Source organism: Eretmochelys imbricata, chromosome 2 (genome assembly GCF_965152235.1).
Source record: "Eretmochelys imbricata isolate rEreImb1 chromosome 2, rEreImb1.hap1, whole genome shotgun sequence".
Classification (NCBI taxonomy): domain Eukaryota; kingdom Metazoa; phylum Chordata; order Testudines; family Cheloniidae; genus Eretmochelys; species Eretmochelys imbricata.
Genome location: NC_135573.1, coordinates 152241000 through 152258857, shown reverse-complemented (window position 1 = coordinate 152258857; position 17858 = coordinate 152241000). Strand labels below are relative to the sequence as shown.

At 41.0% G+C, this 17858-nt stretch overlaps 1 protein-coding gene across 4 annotated transcripts in view; it reads left to right on the top strand.

Moving 5' to 3' along the window:
• The window catches only part of ANKS6 (ankyrin repeat and sterile alpha motif domain containing 6), a 79671-nt gene extending 64705 nt beyond the window's left edge, over window positions 1-14966 (top strand). For 2 of the 4 annotated variants that reach the window (XR_013345238.1, XM_077810840.1), the window contains one exon: window positions 6259-7229. Coding sequence is in view for 3 of the 4 variants with exons in the window: in XM_077810840.1 (XP_077666966.1) it covers window positions 6259-6308 (50 nt within the window). In the remaining variant the exon portion in view is untranslated. Of the gene's footprint in view, window positions 1-6258; window positions 7230-7739; window positions 7835-14096 lie in introns of those variants that run through there. The other 2 variants (XM_077810841.1, XM_077810842.1) reach the window with 2 other exon arrangements.
• The last annotated feature ends 2892 nt before the right edge of the window (window positions 14967-17858 follow it).

Below are 17858 nucleotides of genomic sequence, written 5' to 3'. Positions count from 1 at the left end.
GAAGATAGATAGACAAATAGATACATACAGAGAAGGTGGAAGTTGCCATACAAACTGTAAGAGGCTAATTAATTAAGATGAGCTATTATCAGCAGGAGAAAAAAACTTTTGTAGTGATAATCAAGATGACCCATTTAGACAGTTGACAAGAAGGTGTGAGGATACTTAACATGGGGAAATAGATTCAATATGTGTAATGACCCAGCCGCTCCCAGTCTCTATTCAAACCCAAGTTAATGGTATCTAGTCTGCATATTAATTCAAGCTCAGCAGTTTCTCATTGGAGTCTGTTTTTGAAGCTTTTCTGTTGCAAAATTGCCACCCTTAAGTCTTTTACTGAGTGGCCAGAGGGGTTGAAGTGTTCTCCTACCAGTTTCTGAATGTTATGATTCCTGATGTCAGATTTGTGTCCATTTATTGTTTTGCGTAGAGACTGTCTGGTTTGGCCAATGTACATGGCAGAGGGGCATTGCTGACACATGATGGCATATATCAAAGCAGTAAGTTTCATTGAAACTGGCACAATCCTGCAAAATGTTTGTCTCAACAAATTGGCATTTTCTGCCAAAAATAGTAGTTTCCTGACTCAGAAATGAGAATGCACAGAAAAAGAACACATAATTTGTCATTAAAAAAATCTCATGACTTTTAAGCCAGTCTCACCCTTTGAGGAGATCTGACTCATAGTTTTGGAATACTTAGGACTGGCAACACTGCAGCACTCAGTGTTGCCCTCTGCCATTCCTCGCTGCTCTCACAACCTCTGCACAAATAAGAACTCTACAGTAATTGTCCTGTTCCAATCCATCCTACCCCAGCCACCCCTATTTGAATCATGGACTGCCATTACCAGTCAGGACTGATCCAAAATGGCAGACAGTGTAGGGGAGGAGGATGGATTTAAAAATGTACTCACTGTCTGCAATGTAAAAGAGTTAGCAAAAAACAAAATGTAATTTTAATCCTAGAAAATAAACCATTGTCACTATGACCAAAGCAATTTCATCAGCTTGTATCTGTTGGTATTTGGTTCCTCTGAAGCATGCAGACACAATCACATCTTTGGTTTGCAGGCATGAAGAGCAGCATCATGCTGGCATTTCAAACAGCAACACCTGAGCAATTGCAAGACAGATAATTTTAGACAATTGTAAACACAATTTTGGAAATCTATTGAGGTGCAACAACCACAAGCGGCCTAGCATAACATTCTGTTTATTTTCCCCTAGACTGCAGCACAGTCTTAAACAGCAATATCAGATAAATGCCTATACGCCAGTCTTTCTCGACAATTCTGTTTTATTCAGATTCTTAGACTACTCCTATCAACAGGGAGTCTGAGCACCTTCCAGAAGTGCAGTTAGCATCATGAATAGCATCTGTCACATCTGGTGCTCTCCTTATTCTCTAAATGGGGAAAAACTATAGAAAAACTTTCTATTAAATTATATGGCAATGAGCTTATCCCTCGGGACCCTACAGTGGCTAATAAAGTCCCTCCAATCCATGAGCAGCTGTGGGGTAACCATATGGGAAAATAATGCTGTAGCATTTGTGTGAGGATTATCACTAACTCTTTGGAATAATTCCTTTTTTCCTCTGGAGCAAGGTGATATTTCCTGGAGAAATGGCTGCCTGTAACAATTCAACTGCCTACATTTTAAATAATTACTAAATTTGCTCTGATCATAGCATGCCCCCAAACCTCTTCTTGCCACATTAGTAGCTTTTCCTATCACTCCTTGATCTTGCTAGGGACAAGTCCTGAGCATGAGCCCATAAGAAGCGGGCTGACCTTACCATTGCACTCTAGGGACCAGACTATGCTTACACTAAAGCTTGGTATTCAAAAATATATTGGTGTTGTTATCTTTCTCAAAACAGTTTGCATTCCCAGCTTGTGTGATGGAGTGCTATAACTACCAACTTCATTATTTTCAATTCAGTCACTGGAGTGGATGATCCAGCTCTTGAGGGAAGGTGTGCAGACTGCCCGCCCAGGTTCACACTCCCAGAATAATCAACAACAAGCACAAAAGCAAGGAGGATCTGTGTGTGGAATTAGAGAGAATATACAGATTTAAGGAGATGTAGTACAAGGAAAACACAGACAGGCAGAAAAAGTATTAATAGGTGACAAATTCAGTTGGGACAAAGACCGAGTAGACGTCTTAAAAGACAAACTCGGCCAACCTAAAATACAAAAAATGAGCCGGTGTTCCTTTAGGGAACTATCCTGACTTAGACGTCTGGTTACCCATACAGGAGGACTTTACACACCAATCACACAAGAAGAAAAGTCAGGTTCGTCAGAGCGATGCCCGGTGCAACACACAAAAGGAGCCCACAGGCTACTGCCTCAATCGCCCTTTCTTTCACACCAACGGTTTTACCCAAGGTGTGGTGCGGCTGCGATTGTGCAGATTTCACTCACTCAGACCGTGGGGACAGGAACCCTTTGGTCAGCCGATCCCCGAACGGAGATGGCACCCAGACTCAACACACCACAGGGAGGACGGATAGATACAGAGACAAGACAGTCCTCAGTCCGGACAAAACACAGAAATAATTACCTGACCAGTTTCCTGATGTCAGATCCCGGGATCCCTACCAGAACAGAGTTGGAACCAACAGGTTCGATGGCATAAACTTCACTGTGGTCATGCACCCTTCCGTTCTGGCGGAGGACCGCTCGGGCCAAATGCCCCGGTGCCGGCTTGCCACGGCAATCCTAAGAATGGTCAGGAGTCACACGGCCCCAGTGAAGATGGTTGCCATCTCAGTGGAACCTCCAAATTGTCAAAGTCAGATTCAAGATTCACTGAATTTGTCAGACCACTCTGTTTATTAGCAAAGCGCTTTGCGAATGCACCCAGATATGTGTGAGCCTCCTGCGAAAAGCTCAAGCCAACACATTTATACAGACAAGCCAAAGCCAATCCAACATAGGAGACAAAAGGAAGCAGAAACTGACAAATATACATACATATCTTATTTGCATACTAACGTTTACCAATCTCCTAGCTCAGTGGGAGCTCTAAGTTAATTAGTTTGAGGACCCATTGTCTCACACTCCTTAATGTTTCTCTTCCTGACAACTATATTTCAACAAATCTTTCAAGCAGCATTTCTTTAATGAATTATAATTTCAATATAATTCATTCTACTTTCACATAGGCTAGTAAGAAATAAATGGGTGATTATATGGCTAACTAAATGCAACGTGAGACAGACTTGTGGAGGAAGGCAGATTGTTCCACCTATTGCTTTTTAATGTTTTTTTGGGACTATAAACTCAATTGCTGACTGTGCCCTCAGCCACCCAGTACCTCCTGCCAAGGTCACTCACTGCTTCTGGAAAATATATATGAAATTCACTACAAGAACCTTTGGAAAAGTTGATGTGTATATTATATTTTTGGCAGCCAACCTGTTTCATAATAAAGTTTATTGTTGAAATAAAGGTTTATTTGTACTTAAGTTATGTCATCTCTCCCTGAAAACATTGCATTCTGTAACCTAGCTCATTACAACACAGAGAAACATACATTAACTTACTCCTTCACCCTTAAAATTTAGAACAGAGGACCAAACTATGGGGGCCCAAGCAAGATGGTTGTCTGAGCTCTGAGGGGATTATTCTATTGAATAATCTGTCTCCATCCGTACCCTAACCTCACTGTAACACCCCAAAAGCAGGGTACCAGAAGGCATGGCTCCCATAACAGGCTACAAGGATACAAGGCTAAAGTCATTTGATTACTAAAGCAGATATCAGAGATTTACGGTCTGAATTCAAAGCTGATTTATTCTCCAAGATTTCTGCAATCAAAGAGGAAGTAAGTATAGAATTTGTAGGCTGGATGCTGCATTGGGAGAAATATCAGAGAAGAGAGAAAGCTGCTTCTTCCTTGTGTAAATTTGCTGGAGCCAAAAGAGAGAAGAAGCAACCTGAGAATTTAAAAAGTGTCTGAAAAAGATGAGGAAGGAAATCGTATTATCTTTTTACAAACCTTTATGAATTAGTTGCTAAATTTCATGTCAGTGGCAGAGACTAAAATAGAGTACCCCGCCTTAGGCTGGTAGCAGACCCAGGGATTTCATTATGAGCTTTCACCTTTACCAAAAAAAGTCTTGATTATGAAAAAAGGCTAGATATCACCCAGAGTCTATACTCCAAGGCCACAATCTTCAGTTTCTCCTAGATCTTCTGCTCTAATTTTTAAAAAGAGTAAAGAGTTGAGTAAAATTAAAGCAGCAATTAGAAGGGTAGAGATTCTCTGTAGCAGAGAATTTCCATTCAGCTTCTAACATCGGATTTGTACAGCGAGAGCCTCTAGGGAAGGGAAAACTACACTCGGGATAGAGATCCAAAGCTCTATCATGCAAGAAAAGTCTGTGGTAGTAACTGTTGAAGAGCTGGTCAGAAAATAATGGCAGAGAGTGAAGCTGAAGAAAAGGAGAGCGAGAAAAGAAGGACCTTCTCTAGTAGAAGTGGAGCCAAGGGACTTAGATACCAGAAATGTAATTGAAGATTAACTAGAAAGGATTTAAATGAACAGTTGAACATTAGCTATGATTATGGTGAAAAGAAAAGATTGTGCAGTTCAATTTAATTGTGGTAATCAATTAGCAGTAACTGCCCCCCCCCCCCCCGAGTAAATTAAAGTTATTAAGGGAACATGCAGTGAAATGGAATTTGTATGGAAGGGGGGCAAGAGAGACCCTCCCCCATAGGGATGGTAAAGATTGGAGAAAATAGATAGTGGGTGTGTAGGGACCTATAGGAAGTTTGTATAATTCATTATGTAATTCAAAATATCAGGTGATAGGCTGTTCTCCTGGGGGTGAATAATGAGGTCTCGTTGGTGGAAAATTTACCTTACTTGGACTGCAAGGGATAAGCAGCACAAGTATTCATGGAGAGAGTATGGGGGTTTGGTGTTCAGCCAAGTATATAATTCATTTAGGGACTGATTTATATGAAAAGTCAAAACAACATATTTGGATTCAAAATTAGAAATATACATGGAATTTATCCAGAGGAGAGAACTGGGGAGGAAGTGAGGGGCTTGATAAAAAAGGGAAACAACTATGAAAACTTACAAGCAGAAATCATGCCATATTCAAGTACAGTTTGACAGTTGTGGGAACAATACATTTAGTAATGAGATGTGTATCATAGAAGGGTTTGTGTCAGTAAATGGCCTCTTCATAGTCAAGTTTAGAGTGTTGGTGTTCCAATTCAACAAGGCACTTAAGCATGTACCTAGTAGCAAATATCTCAGAGCAAGTAATTAATTCCTGGGGGAGCAAACAGCTCTGCATCTCTCTCTATCAGTGTTATAGAGGGCGAACAATTTATGAGTTTACCCTGTATAAGATTTATACAGAGTAAAACAGATTTATTTGGGGTTTGGACTCCATTGGGAACTGGGTATCTGGGTGCTGGAGGCAGGAGCACTTCTTAAGCTGTTTTCAGGTTAGCCTGCAGCTTTTGGGGGACGTGGTTCAGACCTGTGTCTGTGTTTGCAGCAGGTTAGCGTGTCTGGCTCAACAAGGCAGGGTTCTGAACTCCCAAGCTGCCAGGAAAAATATGCTGAGACTACTTCTGAGCCCATCAGGTGGCAGTTCACAAGGGGGTTTCTGTGACCCAACCCGTCACACCTGGTTTTTGGTTGTGTTTTTTTGCCTTCCTCTGCAGCATGGGGCACAGGTCACTTGTTGGTTTGAACTAGTGTAGATGGTGGATTCTCTGTAACTTGAAGTCTTTAAATCATTATTTGAGGACTTTAGTAACTCAGAGGTTAGGGGTCTATTACAGGAGTGGGTGGGTGAGGTTCTGTGGCCTGCAATGTGCAGAAAGTTAGACTAGATAATCATAATGGTCTCCTCTGGCATTTAAGTCTATGTGCTTAACATTAAGTACCTGAATAATCCTATTGAAATCAGTGGGCTACTCATGTAATTAAGTACCTTGCTGGATCAGGGCCCTGGTTAGAGGAAAAGACTCCATGAGCTGGACTCCATAATCAGGGTCTTTTCTCCTACAACTTGTTATTGAGTCATGGGATCAAATAGACCACTGATGAAATCGAGTGCAACAACACTGAACATTGAAGTCAGGAGTTTTGTGTCTGATGACGAATGTAGTCCATTTTCTTTAAAATATTGCTATGATTGTTAGTTGAGCATGTTGTGGGAACTGCCAGAAACTAATAATAAATGATCTCTCTTTCTCTCTCTCTTTCTTTGCAGCATCTGGATACTGGATAAAACCACACGAATCTGTGCCTACCAGGAGGTAGCTTGGATAAAGATATTCTGGTATTTTTAAGCCTGGGGCATGGATGATTGAACTCAAATGTACAGAAGAAAATATGTAAAGCTAGGTGCTAACCACGGTGTCTCAGCACAGAGTGTGCAGGAGGTTGCTGCAGTAACCTTGTTATGGCTCCAGTTCAGCAAAGTATCCCTTTAACTTTGAGAATAAATAGGTTTACTGACTTTAAGGGGACTACTCACATAGTTAGAGTAAAGCACATGGTTAAGTGCATAGCTGGTTCTGGGTCGATAGGAACAAGGCTAGAGAGAATAGTGGCATAGGGAGGGGTGTAGGTCACCCTTCAGAAGTACCAGTTTGAAGAGCTCACAGAAGACTTATGAAGGCACAGCCAAGCACCACAGAAATTCAGGAGGCAAAAAAGTTGTTGCAAATTCTGAGAGATTGTAAATGTGGAAATCTCTAAATTGAATATGCCACTATAGAATGTTATGTCTCTACAAAGGACAGAGGCCACGTTACAAGATTGAATAGTTCTGTGTGAAGGAGTAGAAAGGAAGAATATTGATGCATATTAACTAACTCAAACATATTTAATTTAATCAGTGCTAAGAACACTAAATACAGTTATGCTGATTAAATATTTATTTGTGTAAATATAAAAATATCACTAAGAAAATGCATAATCTGGCACCAATATTTACACAGAAATAATGTAAAAATGAGACATTTTAAATTGGTGATGTTTTGTTTGACATTAAAACCATCTAACTGATTTTGTATTCTCTACTTTTGATTAACAGACATTGTAACAGGTTACAAAACAATTTTCGTATTCCTAATATAATTGTTTTTTAAACCATGAATGCTGAAAGGGTTAGCACAAGAATTATGGATGGAGCTATTTGTTAGTATTGTGCATAAGAGTTTTTGTTGAGCAATTAAAATACAAGCTATGATAAACTTCTAAAGTTAGTTTTCTCCTTTCTTAAATTTGCAAGTGACAAATGTTCAAAATTGCACTATTGGCTAGATTCAATGTGAGTCTGAGGGTGTGAATACAGCTAAGGTCAAGCAGAACTTGCTCAGATCATTGGTGCAGAGGACAGAGCTTTAACTAGTTCATTCATTACATGAAGAGGCCATAGAATTCCCATGGGCTTGCTGCAAACTGGTATTTTTAATACAACTGCACATACTGTATAAGTGCCACATAGTAGTACTCCCTAGATACCTTGGTTACTGACTCCTGGCTCTGGAGTTCCAGTGGGGACCCTTTTAAACTGCTCTTCCCCTAGGTGGGGGCTGGTTATAGTGTGTCAAGGGCACTGAAATTGTTGATGGTGAGCATAGTTGCAGGAAGGGGGGGTACAAAAAGGGACCTGTAATGAACAGGGAAGATGGGGGCATAGCACCAGCGGCTGACCCTACTTTCTCTGCTGCCCATCTATTTCAGTTCCGCCAGACTCTGGCAGGTTTGACAGCCTCTTCAGTAATTGCCCTCCACATTTGGCTGTGTAACCTAATGTTCCAAGTAAGGGCAGAAGTAGCCAGCAAATGGAGCTGCTCCGAGTAGGTGGACTCAGCATGGCAGCCAAGTGGAGAAGGATTTTTTTGAAGTCAAACGCTGAAGTACAGACGATGTCAAAGCAAGAGAATGTAAAGAATTAAATCTTTGTAAAAATATCCTTTAAATAAGATAACCAGCCTAAGAAGGGGAAACAAATGGCTGGTGAGAGAAACACTAAAATAAAATTATCAAGTAGTAACCACTGATGTGGATCTGTTGGAGGAACACGGATATAAAGAGAAAGATAGGGTAGAGAAGGATTCTCTGTAGGGACTTGAATTGCCACTATGATTGACACTGGATAAAGAAAAAGAGAGTGAAGATGAATATAATCTGGTGCTTCGAGCACTCACCTAGAGACTCAAATTTCCACTGACTAATTATTTTATAAAAATTGGGAGAGTTTTGGAATGCCGATACTAAAATATCCCATAGCCCAGTGGCTAGGGCACACTCATGTAATGTGGGAAACTCAAGTTTAAATCTCTTTTCTACATCAGGTGCATGGGGGAGTTAAACCTGAGTCTCCGACATCTCAGTTTAGTGCCCCACCCACTCAGCTAAAACTTATGATGAAGGTGGTAGGAACCACCTGCCCCTTCCAGCTGTTTTATGAATCCTGTCTTTTGCTTTTGTCAAAATGCCTGCAAAATTTTAACAAAATGTATGGGTAAATGAATGAAGAGACCATCTCTTCATTTCACATAGGTCACCAAACAGCCATAATCTAATAAAGACTCATCATTAGTGATCTGTCCTGGATTAAACCAATCTTAGAATATCAGGGTTGGAAGGAGGTCATCTAGTCCAACCCCCTGCTCAAAGCATGACCAATCCCCAATTTTTGCCCCAGGTCCCCAAATGACCCCCTCAAGGATTGAGCTCACAACCCTGGGTTTAGCAGGCTAGTGCTCAAACCATTGAGCTATCCCTCCTCCCAAAAGTGAAAGGCTCCGTGTATCATTCTCCTCTGTGACCCTGGTGCTCCTTTCTATCCTGTTTAGGTGGAAGATTTCGTAAATGTGGCTTGTATTTCACCACCCAGGTTAAAAAATGACTCCTTTAGAGTTTCATAAATGAAAGAAATATTTATTTTTCTCTTCACTCTAGAATTATGGATTCAGCTAAACCATAGCTTCTAACTCATGGCAGTACTGTAACACCAAGTAGCAGGAGTGTAGTGTTATTTTATAATAAGCTTTTACAAAGGTACTTGAAATTTTGTTTTCTTTTTCTTTATTTCTAACATTAATCAAGATCAGATTTTAAATAGAGATGTCTCATTGTTTGGAAGTGATTCAGAATGTGTCTGTAGTTCTTTATGCCTCAGAAAATGCCTCAGACATAGTGTAGCTTCTCAGGGGACCAACTCTGGTTTCCAGAGTGAAGGGGGAACATAAAGGCTTTTACAAATTGAGATATTTTTATTGGGATCACCCCTGTTTAGAAGCTGTCTGGCTGAGTTTGCCTCAAACTAATAGCCCCAAATTTACCACTTTTAGATTTTTGTTTGATTTCCAAGTCCTCTTGACAGTACAAGGTACATTTACAGGGAACAGGCTTTGTCCATTAAACCATCAACCGTTGGAAATGTTTAAAGATCATTTGAAACAGGTAACTTCTATAGTTTCTCAGAAGTTTTGGAAAAAGCTCTTCCATTGACTCTGGTACTCCACTGGTATGAGAAGCATAATGTAAGTCGACTTGAGAGTTTCTCCCATCAACCCAGCGCCAACCTAAGATACGTCGACTCCAGCTACGTTATTCACGTAGCTGGAGTTGCGTAACTTAGGTCGACTGTGCCCCGTAGTGTAGACCTGACCTTGGGAAAGGAGGACAGGAAAGAAGAGAATAATGAAGATGAGAGAAAAAAACAAATGTGGGATGAGCCCTACTGAATGAAGAAAGAGAAGTGGGGGAGAGATCCAAAGAAAGGACAGAGGGAAATGGCTGATAGAAACAGAGATAGCATTGATGATCACACCACTGGTTTTCCCACTTCGGGGTGGTATGTTAGTGATGGAGGTCTAATAGAAGTGAAATGTCTCTTTTTAACCTGCTGGTAACCATGCGATAAAGCAAGGAGCCAGCTATACATCACCATAAATTCAGCGTAACTCTGCTGAAGTCAATAGAGATCCCATACTAAGGATATATGTGGGTATAACAGATTTGAGTCTGGCCCAAATTAGTTGTGACGCTTCCTGGGAGTACTCAGGGCTGTGACAGAGCTCACCACCACCTGCCCTTCACATGAGGTAGCCTTGTCTGTGCCTGCTGGGGGTCAGCTCCCCAACTGCACTGGCTAGCTGTGAGGCAAGCACTCCCCTCCCCGCCTCACAGATCCTGCTGTTGTTTTACAGGTTAGCAGTTGGCACATCCCAATCCTTGAGCCCTCTGTGCCTCTTCCTGGATTGTCCAGCCCCTGGTCCACTGGACACCCACAGATTTCCTGCTTCCAGAGGTGCTCATCTGTTGCACCTCTAATCACCGCTCTGCTTAACTCACAGCACTTAGATTTGTTTAGAGTGAAATCAAATATAAGTTTATTTAACAAAGAATAGAGAGTCAAGTAGAAATATTGGAAATGGTTACAGATAAAACAAAATCATAACATGCATTTTAGAGCCTAGACTTATTTAAGATACTCATGTCTTGTAGAATATTGCTCACCCAATGTCCTTGCAGCATTTCACAGCCAGGCTGGCCTCTGGCCCTCCTTTCATGAGAGGAGAATGCTGCCAGCTTGCCTCCCAGGCAAAGAATAAGTGTGTTTCTTTGCCCCCAAGGTATACCAGTTCCATTCTTTGTCTTTATTCAGAAACAGGACAACCTTGCTGTTTTGTTTCATCTTGTAGATTTCCTTTCTTATAGATTTCACAATCCTCATTTAGCAACTGGCTCAGTATGTAAATAGGCATACAATACACAATACCCAAATGGCGAGACAGGGAGATAAGTGTCTGCTTCCTTCCAAATGTTCTTTTCAGGCAGGAGGTATGGCAATGAATATGACAACAAGTGGGTTACTGGCCCTGAGTAGTGAGCTCACATGCCACCCTTCAGTGAACCATTATGCATATGTTTGACCCAGGGTATCCTGTAAAACCCTACGAACTCCTGTGCCTCCAAGAGGTCCCTGGACCACAGTAGTTACCCTGGCTAAGATTTTCAAAAGTGACTAGTGAGTCTTAATTTTTTTGATGCTCATCGTGAGACGTCTTAAAAGATCTGATTTTCAGATGGTGGGTGCTCAGCACTTTTTGAAAATCAGGCCCCTTAAAGATATCTCAAATTAGGCACCCAAAATCAATAGTCACTTTTATATCTTTTCCTTTGGCTACAGGGAAGAATCTTGTATTAAACAGTAAGGAGATGGAGAACATGCCTTCGGTCTCCCTTTAGATGGTATCTTAATTTGTTGGGGCTCACGTGACATTTACCCCAACCTTGCTTAAAATCAAGGAAAATCCTGGTACTCTGTAACATTATAGACATTAATCTGATAAAGAAAGTGTTATAAATGTTAATAGCTGCTCTGTGTTATATTGCTTCTCTAACTTCTATTGGATCAGGTTAGCATAAAAAACAGTGTGAATGAAGTGATGCAGTACAAAAGTGGCTTATGTAGAGAACCTTTTTGTTCTGTTTGTTTTTTAAACAAAATAATCCAGTTTGGACATTATGCAATGTGAAGTTGGAACGTATACTACAGATTTTTATTTTATCCTGATGCCTTGACCAGTTTCATTTATCTGGCAGTTTCATTTATCTTTCATTTATTCATTTATTAGAACTAGCTGAATACTTTAAAACTAAATCATTTATTTGGCAAATTTAACCCTTTTTCTCTTTTTGTCACGTAGCCATGCACGTATCATGGTTTTATGTTTTTGTTCACTATTTAAATTGTTCAGTGGGTCATTTGTGTAAACAGATTTTAGTGTCTAGGTTGTTTGGTTTATAATAGGTGACTTAAATCACATATTGTTTTTTTCCCCTGGCTGAAGGACCTAAGCTACATAAGCAAGGAGTGCACCTGAAGAAATCACTCAGGCTTTAATTGTCAGCAAGAGAATAGGAAGGAGAGTAGAGGAGAGAATATTGGATACGTAGAACTAAAGAATTTTTATATGTTAAAAACAATCTGAAAAGGAAAGAGCATTATATTGATTATGTTTATATTTGTGTATTTGGCTATGTACAGCTTGGTTCTCTTGTGACTGAAGAAGATAACATAGGAATGGCCATACTGGGTCAGATCATCTGTCCAGTATCCTGTCTTCTGACAGTGACTGGCGCCAGATGCTTCAGAGGGCAATTTATAAAGCTGTTCTTCAGTCCCAGCTTCTGGCAGTCAGCAGTTTAGGGACACCCAGAGCAAGGGGTTGTGCCTTGACCATCTTGGCTAATAGCCATAATGGACCTATCCTCCATGAACTTATCTAATTCATTTTTGGACCCGGTTATACTTTCAGCCTCCACAACATCCCCTGGCAACGAGTTCCACAGGTTGACTGTATGTTATGTGAAGAAATACTTCCTCATGTTGGTTTTAAACCTGCTGCCTATTCATTTTATTGGGTGAGCGCTGGTTCTTGTAAAGGGGTAAATAATACTTATTCACTTTCTCTACACTATTCATAATTTTATTGACCTCTCGCCTATCCTCCTCTTAATCCTCTTTTCCAAGATCAACAGTCCCAGTCTTTTTGATCTCTCCTCAAATGGAAGTTGTTCCATATCCCCAATCATTTTTGTTGCCCTTCTCTGTATTTTTTTCCAATTCTAATATCTTTTCTGAGATGGGGCAACCAGAGCTGCACCCAGTATTCAACATGTGGGCAAACTGTGGAAATATATATAGTGCCATTATGCTATTTTCTGTCTTATTATCTATCCCTTTCCTAATGGTTCCTAACATGGTTTGCTTTTTTGACTGCTGGTGCACATTGAGCAGATGTTTTCAGAGAACAATCTTCAATGACTTCCAAGAGCTGTCTCTTGAGTGGTAACAGCTAATTTAGACCCCATCATGTTGTATGTATAGTTGGGATTATGTCTTCCAATGTGCATTATTTTGCATTTATCAATATTGAATTTTATTTCCCATTTTGTTGCCCAGTCACTCAGTTTTATGAGATCTCTTTGTAACTCTTCGTAGTCAGCTTTGGATTTAACTATTTTGAGTAATTTCGTATCATCTGAAACTTTGCCACCTCACAGTTTACCCTTTTTTCAAGATCATTTATGAATACGTTGAACAGCACTGGTCCCAGTACAGAAACTTGGGGGGGGGGCCTGCTATTTACCTCTCTCCACTGTGAAAACTGACTATTTATTCCTACACTTTATTTCCTATTTTTTTAACCAGTTACTGATCCATGAGAGCATAGGCGCCGACTTCTGCTCACGCCGGTGGGTTCTTGACCCCCCCTCTCCCCCGAGCACCACCCTGACTCCACCCCTGCCCTGCTCCCCCACCTGCCCTGCCCCCATTCCAACCCCTACGCCAAAGTCCCTGCCCCAACTCCGACCCCTCCCTGCACTCCTTTCCCATATCCCCACCTTGGCCCCACCTCTTCCCTGCCTCCTCCCCTGAGTGTGCCATGTTCCCGCTCCTTCCCCTCCCGCCCAGAGCTTGCTACACTGCCAAACATCTGCTTGGTGGTGGCAAGCACTGGGAGGTAGGTGGAGAAGTGGGGATGCGGCGCGCTCAGGGGAGGAGGAGGAGGTGAGGTGGGGAGGGGATTTTGGTGCCGGTGGGTGCAGAGCACCCACTAATTTTTCCCTGTGGGTGCTCCATCCCTGGAGCACCCACAGAACAGTCACTTTAATCTCTCTGCATCAGTTTTCCTGTCTGTAGTATGAGTTTTGTAGTGAAGTGGTCATGATAGGGTTAAGTTGGTTACCCAGAGCATGATGGGATGGAGCAATTCTCCATCCCTCCCTTCCATTTTAGTCAAGTGGGAGTCCCCACATACACACACACTCTGTTGTGATGCAGTTAAATAAAACAACAAGTTCCCAGCCTGCAGTCCTGTGGTTAGACTTATTTTTGTAGCACTGAGTGGTCTTTCAAAAAGATTAATAACACTTAAGCCAGTCTCCGCCCCATGGCTGGTTGTACAAGGCTAATAGTCCTCAACAAAAGGCTCCAGAGAAGGTTAATATTTGCCTTGTTTCTAAGTTGCCACGAAGTGCTGACATGCCCTCTTCCGTTCTTAATCTTTTTATCTGCAGATCTGGAGGGAGAGGAACCAAGATCATGACACCAAAAGTCACATCTGATGTGACATTCATAAACATGCTGGTGACCAGGTAAGAATGCCACAAGGGTCAGCCTTCTTTCCGCAGACACCCAACTGATTCTACGATGGATGCAGTTTAATTATCATTGCCTCCACCTCAATACTACACTGAAAAAACTGCCATCAAAAATGGCCCAGCCCTTTTGTATCAATTCCAAAAACCATCAGTCTGACTTTTGGTGGAAACAAGGACTTGAACAAACATTCTGTCATCTTCAGATATACAGGAAAACTGATGCAGAGAGATTAAAGTGATTAAAGGTAGGTAGAGTCATGATCAACTATTCCACTAGCACTTCTACTTCACTAAGCCAGAAGTGGGAAGATAAGCCTTCTCTTAGGCAGAGTGGAGCAAGGTATTACATGGTGCTGCTCTGCGCTCTTGAATAGTTAGCATGTTTCAGCCAAGAGATGACTACATTTCAGTAAAGGGCAAAGTAAATTGCAAGCCAGTATTAATTTGTAAAGTGCTTTAGGATTTGTCTGGATGAAAGGTGCTATGTAGAAATCATTATCATAATTTTAAATTGTGCATTAAAGAAATAGTTTAACAGTTTAGATTTAGTTTCCAAAAGTTTGAGTCTTGTTTGATCTTTTGATACCCTTATCATGGGTCCCTCATACTTTGTGACAACATCTTGAATTATTCATGCTTATTGACAATCAGAGGAATTAACATTTCTCTCAGCAAAAGCAAGAAGATACCCTCTGCATTCCATGATAATAATGATCAAAGATGAAGTGAGATTACTGGTGATACTTTAAGTACTTATAGGAGCTTACACACACGTTTTACCAATTCTTGAGAAATCTTTTTAAGAATAATATCAACCACCAGGGGGCACTCTGAACTAAACTTTGGAACTAGGAAAGTCTCTAGTATGTTAATTGTTCTTTCAAAGACATCTTCAACTCAACCAGAAAGCAGCCTAAATAATAAATAAAAATTGTATCCAGTTTGTTGGTTTTCTTAGAAGGAAAGGATGTCAATCTCCAGCATAAGTATGACATTAACTAGCAGCAGGAGCAGCAGTCTCCTTTGTTTATTATAAGAATATTTTAAAGGATTGCTTTTTCACAGTTTGACCTATTGACAAGTTGTCTTACTCATTCACTTGCTTGCACAGTGCACTTCTGGAAAGAATTTACAATCACATAGGCCCCAATCCAGTAAAGCACTTACCTATGTACTTAACTTTAGGCATAGTGAATAGTGCCATTGATTTTAATAAGACCGCTCACGTGCTTAAAGTTGAGCACTTTGATTTTGCTGGACTGTGCTCAGAGTAAATAGCATAGGTTTCTAGAGGCTCACCGCTCTGTTTACTAGTTACCCCAGAATGAGGGGTAACGCAGACTTTAGTTATGTTGCTGCTTATTTCATCTGTGCATACTGTGTAAGGTAAAGTGCACATATTCCCTGAATGTTGTCATCCCTGCTAGCAAGCAACATTGTGTCACTGTAGTCAATGTGGGAATTAGAATGAGAGAATGAATGTTTTGTTTTACTATTTTTGGTGTACTGTAAATACAGGAGAAAGATCATTTTAATTTAAAAAGAAAGATGGTTGAAATCTGAACATAATCAAAAAGTCACCTAGCCTGTTAATAATTTTCGAAGTGTGGCTGATAAGCATATCTACATTGACATAACTACTTAAGCCACACTCTTGTTTGGATATTTTGCCAGTAGTTCTCTCATTTAGCTCAGTTATTATATATGAATTGGCTAACTGACAGCTGTCTGAGAAACTAGACGAGTTATCTACACTTTTTAATGTCTGAATCTAAACTTCCCTCTGTGTGGGTGCAAGAGAATAATACCCATACAATATTGGGGAAGTGACTGCGAAATTAACTACTTTAAACTTTAAAACCTGGTATTGCTATGGTGAATTCCCTACTCTGCTCTTTTTGATGGATAGTTACTGTAGCAGATAAGGACAAAGAAGGTGAATTTGTATAGCACTTGGACTTGATCCATCTGGATGTCTTGGAATCAAAGGTTCAAATCCCTGCAGGGTCAACTCAGCTCTTCATTTTTCTAGGGTAGATAAATTAAGTCCCTTGCAACCACTGTGGGTAAGTTTTTTTTGAATGAAGTGTTAAAAACAGAGGCCCTCTTTGTACTATGTAGACACTGACGATCTCCTGGTCTTTTTTGTAAGGGCATAGATGTGCCCTGGGCCAAAATTTCTCTTCACATTGTTCTGTGCTAACTGACATGTAGAAATTCTTGCAAGTCATAATCCACTTATTTCCTGAGAGATATTTTTCTGCTGCTAACCACATGGGTTTCAAAGTATGCTAATGTTAGCCTGCGTTGCATTCAGCATGACAAAACCTTAAAAGTGGTCTCTTCAGGGCTCTTTAAAATGTGTGTATTGCCTTAAGTTATATAAAATGCACCATCACAAAGGTATGTTTAAGTCTGCTTAGATCCACCCAAATTTGTTTTTGAAATCGATTCATCATGTGGCCTTATCTCCTGTCCAATTGTTTATGGAGTCACCTAATAGAATGAGATGTGATCTGCCTGGAGACATCAAGAATTAGAAAGGTTCATGGCAGCAGACATCGTGGGAAAGTGTGGCCTTCCATTAGAAGCCTCTAATTAGAAAAGAATGGGTCAGATATCAGGACAATGTGGGGAGACTACAACTATCCATAAAAGGAGGACAAATAGCACCGATGACAGTCCCCACAGAAATAAAGTGATTTAAATACTTTATAATGAACTGAACTGAAGATGCTTCATTTCATCGTTTAAAATGTTTGGCTAGCCCTTTCCCTTTTAGGGAGGCAGCCCAAAAATGTATTAAAAACAGAAAAGAAAACAACACCACAAATACCAAATTCCACAAACGTTTTATAACACTAACTATAATAATATGGGGGGAGTTGGTTATTCTCAACATACCTGTCTTTCAACAGCATCTCGCCCAGGTGGGAAGCAACCTAAGCCAGCCCTGTATAGCACATGGGGATATTGCTCCATGGATTGCTTAGCAAAGCTGATAGGGTGAGAGAACACAGTGCACAAGCTTAAGAAAATTATGCATTAGAAATACAAGTACCCAGCAGTTTGGCAGGAAAATGTATTCCTGAACCAAGGATCATATTAGCATTAAATCCAATACCATTATCACATCTAGTGCTTACTGCTAGCTAAGATAATCAGAGTTGAGAATGTACCTTTATGCTGTTATGATAATGACAGAAGTTCTATAATTCCAAGGAGAACAGTGGGGGCAAAAAACCTAACTGGTTTCAAGACTGAGCTTGGTAAGTTTGTGGAGGGGCTGGTATGATTAGACTGCCTACAATGACATGTAGCTGACCTACAACTGCTAGCCGCAAATATCTCCAATGGCCAGTGATGGGACACTAGATGGGGAGGACTGAGTTACTACAGAGAATTCTTTCCCAGGTGTCTGGCTGGTGGGTCTTGCCCACATGCTCACAGCACAACCCAGGCGGGAAAAGTGACCTGGATGCATGGAGCCCAGACCTTGCTCTGTGTTCCTCCCCTCACAGCCCCGTAGGGGTGTGGGGAGGAGCAGAAATGCCAGCTGCTCTTTGCATTCTGGTCAGTTTCCGCACATGGGCGCAGGAGAGGAGTGCAGGGTTTATGGGTGAAGGGTTAGGGGAGAATGGGGTTGGGATACAGGATGGGGTCAGCGGTTGTGGTGCA